Consider the following 13318-nt stretch of genomic DNA (forward strand, 5'->3'; position numbering starts at 1 on the left):
TACTAACTAAGTATGAAAAACCACAAAATGCTCTAAAATCAGGAGACATTCAACTTTTAATAGTCTTATACTGGAGTTATTTAAAGCCTTTGCATAGCGTAGCACTTAACTAATGTCTGTTTGTGATCTGTCTGATTTCTCTGTGAATTTCAGTCCAGTATGGTAAAAGACTCTTCTCCTTTAGTCTTTCTTTTTTGCAAAATCCTACATATAATCTTTTTTCTACAGTGTTTATATGGCTCTTTTCTCTGTCAGTGCCTTTATAACTAGTAAAGCATATATATTCATAAAGCCTAAATATATTTTTTAATCTTTAACAGTTTAGTTTTTTCAAAATTCCTTTTAGAAAAACCTCAGAATATTTTAACCATTTATATACACTGTGTAAAATTACCCCCTTAAAACCAAATTTGTAGAAACAAAGTAAATCATCTATCAGTGTCATATTTACACCAGTTTCCCCGAATAGTGAATAATCCTGTCCTCACTTCATTGTCTGCAAAATCCTTCTCCGTCAAGCAGGGACTGTTACTTTTCCTTTCTAACAATCCCTCTGTAGATCTCTCTCTAAAAGTTTCTGTGGACTTGCAGACCTCTGTTTGACCTCCACGGCTCTTTTTCCGTTAGTTGAATACATTATAAACTGAATGGAGGATACAGCAACTTGAAAATGCTTTGCTATCTCCTTTGAGCCTTTGCCTGCTTTGTGGACACAAATTAATTTTGTTCTATGCTACAAAGCTGCTTACAAGAGGTCTAAGCTGGTGACCTCTTGTAAGATTTAGAGAATTGATGTATTTATAAAGTATAGTATAGTACATATATATATAAATATATATATATATATATATATATATATATATATATATATATATATATATATATATATATATATATATATATATATATATATATATATATATATATATATATATATATATATATATATATATATATATATATAGACATTATAGAAATGTTGTCTGATGTATAATGAAATTTTTAAGAGACTGCTTTCAGTTTTGAAAGTAAAAAAAAAGTATTTGTCAACTTTGTGTCTAATGTCTTGAATACATCTATTGAAAACAGTAGATTTGCTTTACTGTAATTAGAAAAAAACAAACCTATTTGCTTATTTTTTAGGTGGAGGATGGAATGTAATTACTGTGGATTGTTTATTCTAATTAAGAACAATGTGGAGGTTTTTCATAATTAGGCTGAATATGTGAACATGTGTTCTAATACTTGTACAGATTTTAATGACTTACAAATTGGAAAAACAAACTGCAGAGAAATAATGCATCAACACTAAGCAGAGGGAAAAACAGACTGGTACCAGATGCAAAATATAGATTGGAAAATGTATTATGTGGCCAGTAATTTAGTGAAATGTTCGATTAAAAATAACCACCTAAACCAAAATGTGGATGAAGAAACCCATCAGAAGCCAGTAAGAACTTTGATTAGAATCTGTGATTTTTTTTTCATACAATATTTACCCTACAAGTGAACTGATGATCAGCTCATTGTTTGAATTAGCTGATCGATAGAGATTTGTTTTCTTTTTGTAGGGTGCAAAGTGCGGTGAGGGAGTCCGGAGAAGAAATTTCTCCTGCGTCGTCGACTGGGGGAACTGGCATGAGTCTCCTCCGCCTCAGCCTGTGGACACATCGCTCTGTGGAGATGTTCAGAGGCAGCAACTGCAGCAGGAAATGGAGCAGCCCTGCTTTGTCCCCTGCCCAGGCAAAGCTACTTTTGTTTTTTCTGTATTCACGTATCTTCTCTTTTAATGTAGTGGCATTTTGTTTAGAAGAATGACTAAAAATTTTAAGGAGTTATTCAGATTATACATTACTGCATAACTAGAGAACTAATTAACTAGTAGATATTAGCCAATTGTCCCAGTAATTGAAAACTCATACATCTCTTATGCCAATGTTCTACCTGTTTTCCTACTTGCTTCCCTCCTTCAACTAGCTGACATTCTTAAACACCAAATAATTGCAAAATCAATAACAGTCATAACTTAATGAATGGCCCATTTCAGTGATCTGAGCACCATCCAATTTGGTCTCTCTAATAAACACTGAAGGTAATTTCCCTTTCATGGGAATAAATCCAATATTTTTGACTTAAAAACAAGTAATGGCACTCAAAGGTGCTCTTGAATAACTAAATGGATAACATTCTCTGTGATCAATGATTTGACACCAGTTTTTTTCTGCAATAATTCATTTAATAAGTCACTAGAAGGTAGAGCATGAAAAAATATTCTGTGCTAATTGAAACAATTAACAGATCACACTGCCTAAGGCAATCACCTAGTCCCTGGCAATCATTCCACTTATCACAGACACAGAATTAATGCCAATGGGAGTGCTGCATTGGGAGAGAGTGTGAAAGTAATACATTCCCATTAACAAAAATAAGAGGCAGTCTAGCCAGCAACAGTGTATTAAATTTATTCTTTATTAAAGTTAAGTTTAAAATTATTTATACCCTTGACAGATTTAGATTTACAATTTAATTTATTATTCCAAAAAGACAGGCATCTCTCAAACAGTAATGTAACAATGTGAAAATAGTATTATATGTTAATACATTTGACTTTTGTAAGGATTTTTTAAAACAGAACATTGTCACAGTTTTCTCAGTGTTTTAATCAGCTGGTTGAAAAAATAGATTTCTGTAACGATCAACACGATTGTCATCAATGGTGCTGAATGTTCGATAACTCTCGTTGACAGTTCATAGAGTTTATTTAAAGTGGTTGTTGCGTCTAGCTTTTAAACATGATTAACACATTTTCAATATGCCCAATGTTAAAAAGTTTCAGAAGCCTAATTCTAACCTAAAGATGAAAGTTTCATGACCTTAATCAAAATGTAATTCGTTTGGATAAAGTCACAAAATATTTTTTTTAATGAGTTAATAGTCCAACTCTAACAGCTGTCAAGTACAGTTTGTGGGTTAAAGAACCATGTTTTGTTTTATTCCCAGTGTTAGTCAAAGTACCATCACAAAATCTGTAAAATAATGAAACGGGAGGACAATGGCAAAATTCTCCAACCTCACCTTAAATCACAGTCTACAAAGCAGAAACATAGACATATTTGGGTGTTCTGTGAAAATAACTATACCGTAAATACACATCAAATTACACTTAGTTTTGAAATGGTCAAACAGGAAAATATTTACCCTCTGGTATAACTTTAAACGTATTCATGTTCAAACCTTATGAACTACACTTAGAAGTCTGAAAAATAGAATTTAAACGTATTTTATGTCAGTAGGGAGTGGTCAAATAAGTAAAGGTACAATTCCAATGATTAATTGGAACAGAAAGTGCAACTTTGTATTAACGTTTTGTAAAGGAGTCGGATATTAATGTCTCAATAGAACTGTAAATCTGTCTCCATATTGTTACAATGTGATAATTTTGTTGACTGAAAAATTGACTTATGCTATGCTCTTTAACTGCATTTGCAAAGTCAATGAATTCTATTTAAAGAATCAGGGTTCAATTATTTCTCAAGTTAAAAAAATTAATCATTGCCAGAGAAGCAGCAGCTGGGAAGCTGATAGGTATTCTGCTTTTCTGTCAGCTCTTATCTTTCTTTAATGAAGCTTTACTGTGCATCTGCACATAGCTGCTGTAAAGAAAGCAAAAGAGGTGGATTTATTTATATCCTTGTCATTTTTAGAAGACACAATTATTATTGTTTGGTCAAAAGGCTACTCAGCCCTGTGAACCCAGGCCTGTTGCCTCACGAAGCCTTTTGTAAGGCTTAACTGTGAAGAGTAAGTGGTTGCCTCTGCCCATCTCTCTACTCTGTGATCCTCTGCTTGATTCATCACTCAATCTGTCGATGCAGCAAGTCTTGGCTCAGGATCAGAAGTGTTTGATGCCAAGGGCAGACATGTGTGTATGTGTGTGCGTTTCTTCTTGCTGCTTGTGTAAGTCTGTTGGTGTGAAGGTTGTAGCAGGTGAAATGCAAGGTCCAGCAGAGTTAAATCTGACATACATGTGAAATGCAATGTGTGAATGCAGCTGTAAGCTGCTTTATGCATCTACAGCCGCAGCATGCAGCCTTAGATGAAGCTGTGTAGCACAAGAGCTGATACAGTCTGTGTGTGAAGATGAAAGATAATGAGATGCCTGAGTCCACAGATAGTCACTAATGGATGTTCAAGGCAGAGAATCAGAGGCTTTCTGAGGCTGAGAGACACTGGCTTTGGGTGATAGTAGCAATGCAGGATAACCCTACCAAGCAGCATAAAGGATATTTGTGTTTGATATTCAAGGAGGAAAGTCTTTGTTTAATTTATTGCCTCACTCACAAAAAAATATCAATCAGAACTTTTCTCCCCTGGGAGACCTGTTTCAATTATCTTCATCGCCTTTACATTTACCTTTGGAGTCTCACTGTGAAGGCAATATCCGGTAATCTGTTTCTACATTTAGAACATAGTCTGTCACCTGTTTCTGATTCCTATTAAATCTTCCAGTACTTCATTTTTGGCAAATCAGCCTTCTAGAACTGAACAGATTATTACTGAATGATGATCAAGCTGTGACATTAGATGCTTTCTTTTTTTGTTCAGGTGATTGCCATTTGACAGAGTGGTCTACTTGGAGCTCCTGCCAGCTGATCTGCCTGGAGGGCCGCAGCTTTGAGCCCACCGGCCGTCAAGCGCGTTCTCGAGCTGTGATCGTTCAGGCAATGGAGAACCAAGGCAGCTGCCCACAGCAGATCTTTGAGACCCAGACTTGTAAAGGTCTGAAAGAGGATGTTTTTACGCTTATATTTCACCCTAAAAACCTAGAATTTGGACAGACTAAGAAACAATACACATATATTGTAAGCCTACGTGATGGAATCATTTCTACTCCCTGTTCTTGCTTATTATTTTTTAAAGAGTATCAATTTTTAATATTCAAACAGTCACAAAGTACTTGGCACCTACCCCAATACTGCAGAATTAAATTCTTTGTCACACAGTCTACTCAGCGATACACATGGGCAAGCTAATGGCCTAAGCTTGTATTGGTTGCTATCAGTTTGTGTTTCTTCCAGAAAGCCCTCATTATTCTCACTCTCAGACACTTGTTATTTAATACAAAAAAGCTTCACTGCAACTGGTTACCACAGAAAAGGGGACAGGATGATGGGCTTGGTTTCAACTTTGCTTGTTGCCAAAATACCCTTCTGGTTCCAGAAGAATTTACAGATTTAGAGAGCTTCAATGTAGGGGTTCGATGATTTTTGTGGCTGATTTCTATATTCCTGTTTTTGTAAAAAAAAATTTAACAACTAATACCAAGTTCATAACCTGGTATAAGCCAGATTAATACCATGTAGATATCAAATTGAAAAACACGTATTGATCTGGAAAGCCTCATGTAGAAAGTGTTCACAAAACAGGGGGGACATTCAGTACATTTCTTTGAGGTGATTGGGGATCTGCCGCCCATGTAGAGGTTTTTAGCCAATCACAGCAGCAGTAGCAGCTTGATTAGTTTGCCAACTAGGGGAGTCAACTGATAAATCAAACTCTTTGTAAATCCGGTCAGAGGGCACAAGCAAATATTTCCCTATCAACAAAGACAATAAAATTACATGCTTTTGCTCACTTTTCAAAAAGAAATAGATGGTGTAACAGCTTAAACTGGTACAGCAGTGCTTTTTTTTCTTTAGCCTCGTGACTCTTTTTGAGACATTGAAGTCATACACATCTTTGCGTTTCATTTGCACAAAGCATTTGTCTTTTAAATGTTTTAAAAAGTTACAGAAGAAAAACTTCTTCTGTCTCTGCTCTTGCGCTGACTTCATTTTGTTGATGACCAACATCACTGAAACTTAAATTAGCTCCATTTTTTATTATTCATTAACTGTGTAGACTCTTAATAATGTTCTTTTCAGCATGGCTTGGAAGCACTTAGAAGTGACACATTTGCGGATAAGAAAAAGAATAGACCTTTAAGTTTCTGTCTTGAGTCAGAGGCAATCAGGCTAGAAATCGCACCTTTCTAGTCACCAGTCAATTTGTCAGATCATCTTTAAATTAATTCGTCTCTTAGCTGCTTGGTTTTAGGTTTCCTATTATATAAGGCCCTCAACCTGTCTACCTAAAATTAGGGAACCTTAAGATATGTAATTTCAGTTCATTTATAGTTCTTTTTTTGTGCTATTACTTTATACTTTTTTAGACCTACCCACTACCGTTCCTTGTTTTTTTCTCTTTAACCATATGTGTACGAATTAAATTTGCAGTTAAGTTTTAGTACATTTGTTTTAAAATTGCACTTACCAGTGTATACATATGTATAGTTTCTATTCTGTACTTTCTGTGGTGTTACTTTTGACTCTTTTTGTTCATTTTCCCAAATTACCGCTTTGTGTGGCTGTACTTTTTTCTCTCCCACGAATCAGTTTCCATCTGTCTTTGCTTCTCTCTTCAAATCAACCTTTCTATAAAATTCACTTCTGGAAAATAAGAGCTTTGATTGCAAAAAAGAGGCCCATTTCATACATTTCCAGCCAATTTTACCTCATTTTATCCGAGCTTGCCATTGTCTCGCATGGTGTCTCAATTGAATAATTTACAGTTTTTTTTCTTTCCTTTTACCTGTCTTTGCAATCATTATATGTCTTATCTTTATAATGCAAAGGTGCAGGTCTAAAAGAAATTGAGGTTACCATCTATAGGAGCTTGAGGAAAGGTGTGGACCCCCAAAATAAACTGCTAATGAGTTTTTCATTTGTCTCTGCAGGAGGAAAATGCCACAGTTACCAGTGGAAAATAGGAGGATGGACCAACAACAAGAGGGCAGTGTGGTGTCAGCGCTCAGATGGTGTTAATGTGACAGGTAAAAAGTTACAGTATCTAGGCTGCTCATAGATAGGTTGAACCAAACACCCCCAGGGACATAGTGACACTTCCATAATTTCTCAACAAATCAGGCAACTTAAAGTGAGCTGTTCCTGTTCCCTTACAGTAAAAAGGCTGAAGCCCTTTTCATTTTAGTTTGCTTCATATCAATGTTTGCAGCATTACTGAATAAGTCTTTAGCTCTAAAATTATTTATGCAGCTCAGATATTATGTGAATCTTTCATTCTTCTCTAAAATCTGTCAAACTGCAAATTTTTTTAAGCAGCTGAAGCAGGTGGTTTTGATTTACATTTAGAGGAAAATGGTGCCTTATTGGATCAAGAGATAAAGGAAATGCAAAGATTTGACATTGTAAAATTGCAAAATTATCTTCTTTAGACTTTACAATAGTATTAAACTGTCAGTGGGCTGTGTTGCTACAGATAAGATCTTTACCAGATATAACAAAACTTAGATAAGATTGAAACTTGCCGTGCAGCATAAGGACTTTGCAATCTGTCGGTCACAAATTTAGACAAGCATGAAGGCACAGCTGAGAAGTCAAGTTGCACTTAAATTGTAAAAAAGAAAAGACTTCAGACTCTACTTTATACTCAAGCTGAAGTCTAGGACTCAAGTCTTGCATAAATTCCTATCTCGTGCTATCAGGAGACAAACTAGGTCAGGATATTTGGATCATTTGAGTAAATGATTGTTTTCTAATGACAGTAGTGCATCTAAACTAACTGCCTTCAAAGCCGGGTGATTTTTTTCAACCGTTGCATGCAGCTACAACTTACACTTTACGACGAAACCACAGAGTTTGACACAGTTCACAAACTGTGTACAATAATCCTGTACCTGGCCGCATTCGTCTTTCCTTCAATTGCAACCAATAATCCTGATGCTGCCACCACCATGTTTCACTGTTGGGATTGTATTGGGCAGGTGATGAGCAGTGCCTGGTTTTCTCCACAAAAATCGCTTAGGATTATTACCAAAAAATTCAACGTTTGTCTCATCAGACCAAAGAATCTTCTTTCTCGTGGTCTGGGAGTTCTTCGTGTGTTTTTGGCAAACTCTATGCAGGCTTCCAAATGTCTTGCACTGAGGAGAGTCTTCCGTCGGGCCAATCTACCATAAATCCCCGACTGGTGGAGGGCTGGAGTGATAGTTGACTTTGTGGAACTTTCTCCGATCTCCCTACTGCATCTCTAGAGCTCAGTCACAGTGGTGTTTTGGGTTCTTCTTTACCTCTGTCACCAAGGCTCTTCTCCCACTATTGCTCAGTTGGCTGGACGGCCTGGTCTAAAAAGAGTTCTGGTCATCCCAAACTCCTTCCATTTAAGGATTATGGAGGCCACTGTGCTCTTAGGAACATCCGGAACTCCTTTTAGTAGAGAGAATTTTTTCTGGCTTCTTCCAGTAAAGGAAGTAGCAAAGCTGCCCCACATTATGATAATACCAAACAGTTTTATTTATACCTAATACATATGATCAGTCCAGTTTTTTTTCTGAAGTCTTGAGGATTATCAAGATATTTATTTTTAGATTTTCTTCATTTTATTTTTTTATTTTCTTGTTCTGACATCTGAGGTAATTTAGGTAGGTGTGTGTAGAACTGTTTTCTCCTAAATAACTGGACTTTAATTTACTCACATGATCTTTTTCCCGATGCTAAAGTTTATGATTGAATATTAAAAAGGGATCAAATGAGTATGCACTGTACCTGTAAGTAAGCTAGTAATTTTTGCAAAGATCTGTACTGGAAAATGTTTTCTTTTCTGTAACATATTGCATATTTATATTATCATTGGGGTGGCTATCATGCTTTAATCATTTTAAAAAATTTTGACAGCCAACTATAACAGCATATATATTTTTTTGGAAAAGAAAAAAATCTAATGTGTAAAACTCAAATGAAAGCTTGTAATTTTAACACATTACTTTTATTAATCAGTATTTTATGCAGACATTACATCATACATCAAATGTGAAGGACTTGACTTGAGACTTGACTTGTCTCTGATTTAGCCAAACTGATTTCTAAATATCATTGCATCAAGACACACTCACCCGGAATAGTTTCAGTGAAGTGTTCTGGCAAGACTAAACACCTCTTTTGATCTTCCTATTTTCATACAAGGGTCTATTGATTGACTTTTTCCCCTTGTTTAACAAAAGTAATCAATAAACCAAGCTGAACCCGGGGGCTTTCAGTCCATATAAATATAATCATCCATTTGTATTTATAGTATCTAAACCAGCTTAAGAGAAATAGAACAAAACTACGGCTGTTGTGGGAATATAAATGCTTTGGGCAGGCTTGAGATGCTGTAAATAGTGGGCGGATGTGATCTTATCATTCTAAGGAAGTGTTTCTGGCAAATATGAATCCAGAAGGAAAGGAGGAAAAAAAAAAAAACAGCTTTGGCAGAAAACCCAAAAGCCCAAGGCATTACTCTTTGATATTTTGACATGCAATTTTCTGTGTTGGAATTAAAATGTTCACAATTGATCAGGGACCCTGATAGACACCTGGACCCATTAATCAGCTGTGACAGAACATTAATTTACCGATCAATGTGTAAAGGAATAAAGGTAAGACTGTTTTCTCTTCTCAGGGGGGTGTTTCCCACAAAAAAGGCCCACTACCATTCGACACTGCCATCCTCCGTGCACAAAGCCCTTCTCACACTGCACACCGGTAAGATTATCAGGCTGTGCGGAGATATTTGTGTTTTCTGCTCCCCTTCTAGGTGGGACACTCCATGGATCTTGATAAATCACATTTTTAATTTTCTATAACAGGCCGTTATAAACTAATCAGATTAACATCACTGCATGTGTCAGTTAAGGAGTACACCTGTGTGGTTATTTGGAGTGGAAATGTGGGGGTGGGGAGTAAAAATGAATGCCCACAGCTTGGTGCTATACTGCCCCTAAGAGTATCTTCATGCAACTGCACAGGGGGTCTCCTAAAATGTCAATTAACAATTTTAACACTTCTATGTGAAGAGTTAATGATTTTCTGTTCCTGGCACCATTTCATACAGAGTGGAGTGTGTGGGTGTGAGAAGGGCTACACTGAAGTGATGACTTCACACGGCTTCTTGGACTACTGTACCAGAACCCCAGGGGTGGACAACAGCAAAAAAGCCGATGTGAAAACTAACTCTGGAAGATTAAAACCCCGACCATCTCAAGCCAACAACCTGTTCAGCGAGTGGACCTTAAGGCCTGTTGGCCCAGGTACTGAAATAGAAATCCTCTCTAAGCAGCTTGTTTGACATTGCTTCTGCTTCTGAAAATAACTTTGTTCCTGTAAAATCAATGAGATAAATGGACAACAGGAAGAATTTCTTCTTCGTTAATGTCTCTCTAGTTCTTATTAGCTCTAAGGTAAACCACAGCAGACTTGCCTTTTGATCAAATTTTCCTCCTAAATATTGCATTCTGAAAGTAGTATCTTTTTTAAATTTTGTCACCACAAAAATCTGTGTATTTCAGTGGTACTTTCTCTAATGTATTAACATCTATAGCAAAATGGAAATTGGGAAATGGAAACACACTTCAGGACACTTGACATTTGCATTTACGCCTCTTTACTTTGGTACGACTAATTAAAATCTGCAGCAATTATTCCCCCACAGGTAAAAACTGAATAGTAGTAGTACAGCTGAATTTAGAAGTAACTGAATTACAATTGTATACAGGTTACCTGAGGCTGGTCTAGTTTCAGTACAAAAACATGTACACTGAAAAGTTTTCAGAGGTTTGGTTGGGGGAAAAAAAACAGGAGTAAACAAACAGCTTTATAAACGCCAGAAGACAAATTGTTAAAAAAAAAAAAAAAAAATGGTTGATGTTGTAGAATACAATCTGTATTCCAAGCTTTAAACATCTCATGAAGGCTGTTTAATTCATCACCTGAAGACGAGAATTAGAAGCTGGAATCTAGACAGACAAACCAAGGAGGTTATTAACCAAAGCTGCAAAGACCTTGAGTCTTCGCAGACCTTCTTGTTTCCTGACAACTATTCATCAATTTTTGTGTAAGAAGTACTAAGAAGTACATTTTAGGAATAAAACATTTAAAAGTTTCATTTAAAATGTATTGCTAGTTTCAAAATCAAGACAGCCAACATGGAAGAAGGACCATTAGATCACCATCATTGTTTGGGTCTAAAAGCTAAATGCTGTCTGGTAAAAAACTAACAATACACATTACCTTGAAAACACTTTTCCAATGGCAGTATATGGTATTGGCAACGTCATACTGTGAAAATGTATATCTAAAATAAAAAAAAGAGAGAGAGACCAGAAGCTAAAGGGAAGATGGTTGGAGTTCAATACATGGCAATCCTGGGATAGAATCTGCAGATCTGCATTGATTTAGATCAGATCATATTCACTTCAAAATATTGATACAGAGTGCTAAATACAAATAAACTCTCTCGAATTTCATGAATTTAATTTATGATGTCACACAAAATTCTGATAAAATATGTCAAAAATAGTTTTTGTAAATTGGTAAAATATGAAAAGGTTGAAATGAGGTGAAAACTTTGATAAGGCACTTTGATCACAGTATATATTTTCATACCAATATGTATGTAAAGATTTAAAAGAATGTTTAAACAATCTTCCTGTCCCGTTACTTAAAACTTTCTCTTTGGTTGCACAGATGGGAGAGTGAAGCTGTGGGTTTACGCTGTAACCGTCGTTGGATTCATTGTCATACTTTTCATCATTACGGTGTCATTCTTGATCTGGTATGTGCTTTTCTACTGTCTTCAAAAAAATCCATAACATATGATTATTAAAGCAGAAGCATTATTGTAGGTCATACATACTTGCTATGAGAGCAGCATAAACATTGACAGGCATAGGGACATTTATTTCTTCCAACACACTGCTGTCAAGTATGAGTTATACTCGTCCATGCTACTTCGTCTGTTGTGAGCCCCTGTTATCAGTTAATGGAATTCTTCTTAAAGACTGAAATCTAGTTGGCCTGCCTTTTGGTACACCAAGCAACATCCATTTTGAGATTTCTCCATCTCTTCTCTCTCTGTTTTTTAGTAAGCCATCCAAAACCTCTAAGGCATCTCCTCCACCACAGAAGCCCTTGACTCTTGCCTATGATGGCGACGTGGATATGTAACCAGGCTGCTATACCTCACGAGGACATGTTTGGCCTTGGGCCGGATTTTGGCCTTGTTCACATCGTTGCCCAGGATATGCCCTGACCTGCTTTAGCAGGGTTATGTTTGAGATAATAGAACTATTGGGTTTGCTGCTGAAGGCGCAGAATATTGGCAGACTCATACAAGCAGAGCATAAGCCAAGTGAGACGAGACTGAGACATGGGCCTCTAGTTCCTTTTTTTCTATGACTGCCTGCTACATGAACACAGGGTGCAAGCACCACTTGCAAACGATGAAGCAAGACTTTTAGGCACTAAAGACAAAATCAATCCACAAGTGAGTCTTTTGTGGAATGTTTTGAGTGTCAAGAATTATAGGGACCACAATTCTGTTTTTGTTTTTTTTTTCTTCTTTAGTTTTGGAGATTCTGTAGTCATATTTTAATTTTTCTCAATAGATGCTGAACTGTTTGAAAGGCCCAAGCTCTTTGAATAAACTCTTATTCCTTATTTCCAAACAAATAAGATGGTTTATGCACTACGTTAGTGCTGAGTCATTTTTATTTTATTTTGACAACTTTTCTAGTGTTTTAACTGTACTTCGTTTCATTTTTTTTATTATTTTTCTGTCCAATTGTGTATTGTTGATGATGCAATATGTTGTGTATACATGGAAACCAAAATCAAGCCTGCCTCGAGTTGAAGGACAAGTGTGATGTGGCTATTTCTCTGTCCTCGTGTGACTAACAGCTGCAGAAAACACATCTCAACAACAAGTTCAAAATGTCACTGTTATTGAAGCGCACACCATTTTGATGCATTCAGTTTAAGAACAAAATAAACAAAACACATGCAACTGTAAAGATTGGAAACCAGCATGATTGAGATCATACCTCATACCTCAATATGATGCAAAACAAAACTTCACTTACCACTCTAATATTATGGGGAATCATAAGAATATTGGCTGGGTTACTCCTTGTATCAGCACTGATCAGACATAACATTATGACCACAGACAGGTAAAGTAAACAGATCATTTCCTTATCATGGCACATCTAAGTAGGATACATAAGGGTGTAAGTGAGTATGATGACCTCAATGTTTATGTGTTAGAAGCTTGAAAACATGGCAAATGTTACATTTGAGTGCATTTGACAGGGGCAAAGTTGTGATAGTTAGTAAAATGGGTCAAAGCAACTGCAGAATTACATCTATATATCAAAAGCTGTCCACAGCAAGGAAGGGTGGTGAACTTATGACAATCCCAATGATGCACATAACACAGCAGAAGA

The 13318-nt window shown here is 36.2% G+C and overlaps 1 protein-coding gene across 1 annotated transcript in view; it reads left to right on the forward strand.

Annotated features, from left to right (window-relative positions):
* The window catches only part of thsd7ba (thrombospondin, type I, domain containing 7Ba), a gene marked incomplete at its 5' end in the record, with an annotated part of 167317 nt that extends 153999 nt beyond the window's left edge, over positions 1-13318 (forward strand). Inside the window, 7 exons of the mRNA XM_038275473.1 lie at positions 1572-1743; positions 4606-4779; positions 6776-6871; positions 9499-9581; positions 9931-10126; positions 11562-11649; positions 11960-13318. Coding sequence (XP_038131401.1) covers positions 1572-1743; positions 4606-4779; positions 6776-6871; positions 9499-9581; positions 9931-10126; positions 11562-11649; positions 11960-12041 — 891 coding nt within the window. The remainder of the gene's footprint in view (positions 1-1571; positions 1744-4605; positions 4780-6775; positions 6872-9498; positions 9582-9930; positions 10127-11561; positions 11650-11959) is intronic.

Source organism: Cyprinodon tularosa, unplaced genomic scaffold (genome assembly GCF_016077235.1).
Source record: "Cyprinodon tularosa strain WSP-4 unplaced genomic scaffold, ASM1607723v1 ctg96, whole genome shotgun sequence".
NCBI lineage: Eukaryota > Metazoa > Chordata > Actinopteri > Cyprinodontiformes > Cyprinodontidae > Cyprinodon > Cyprinodon tularosa.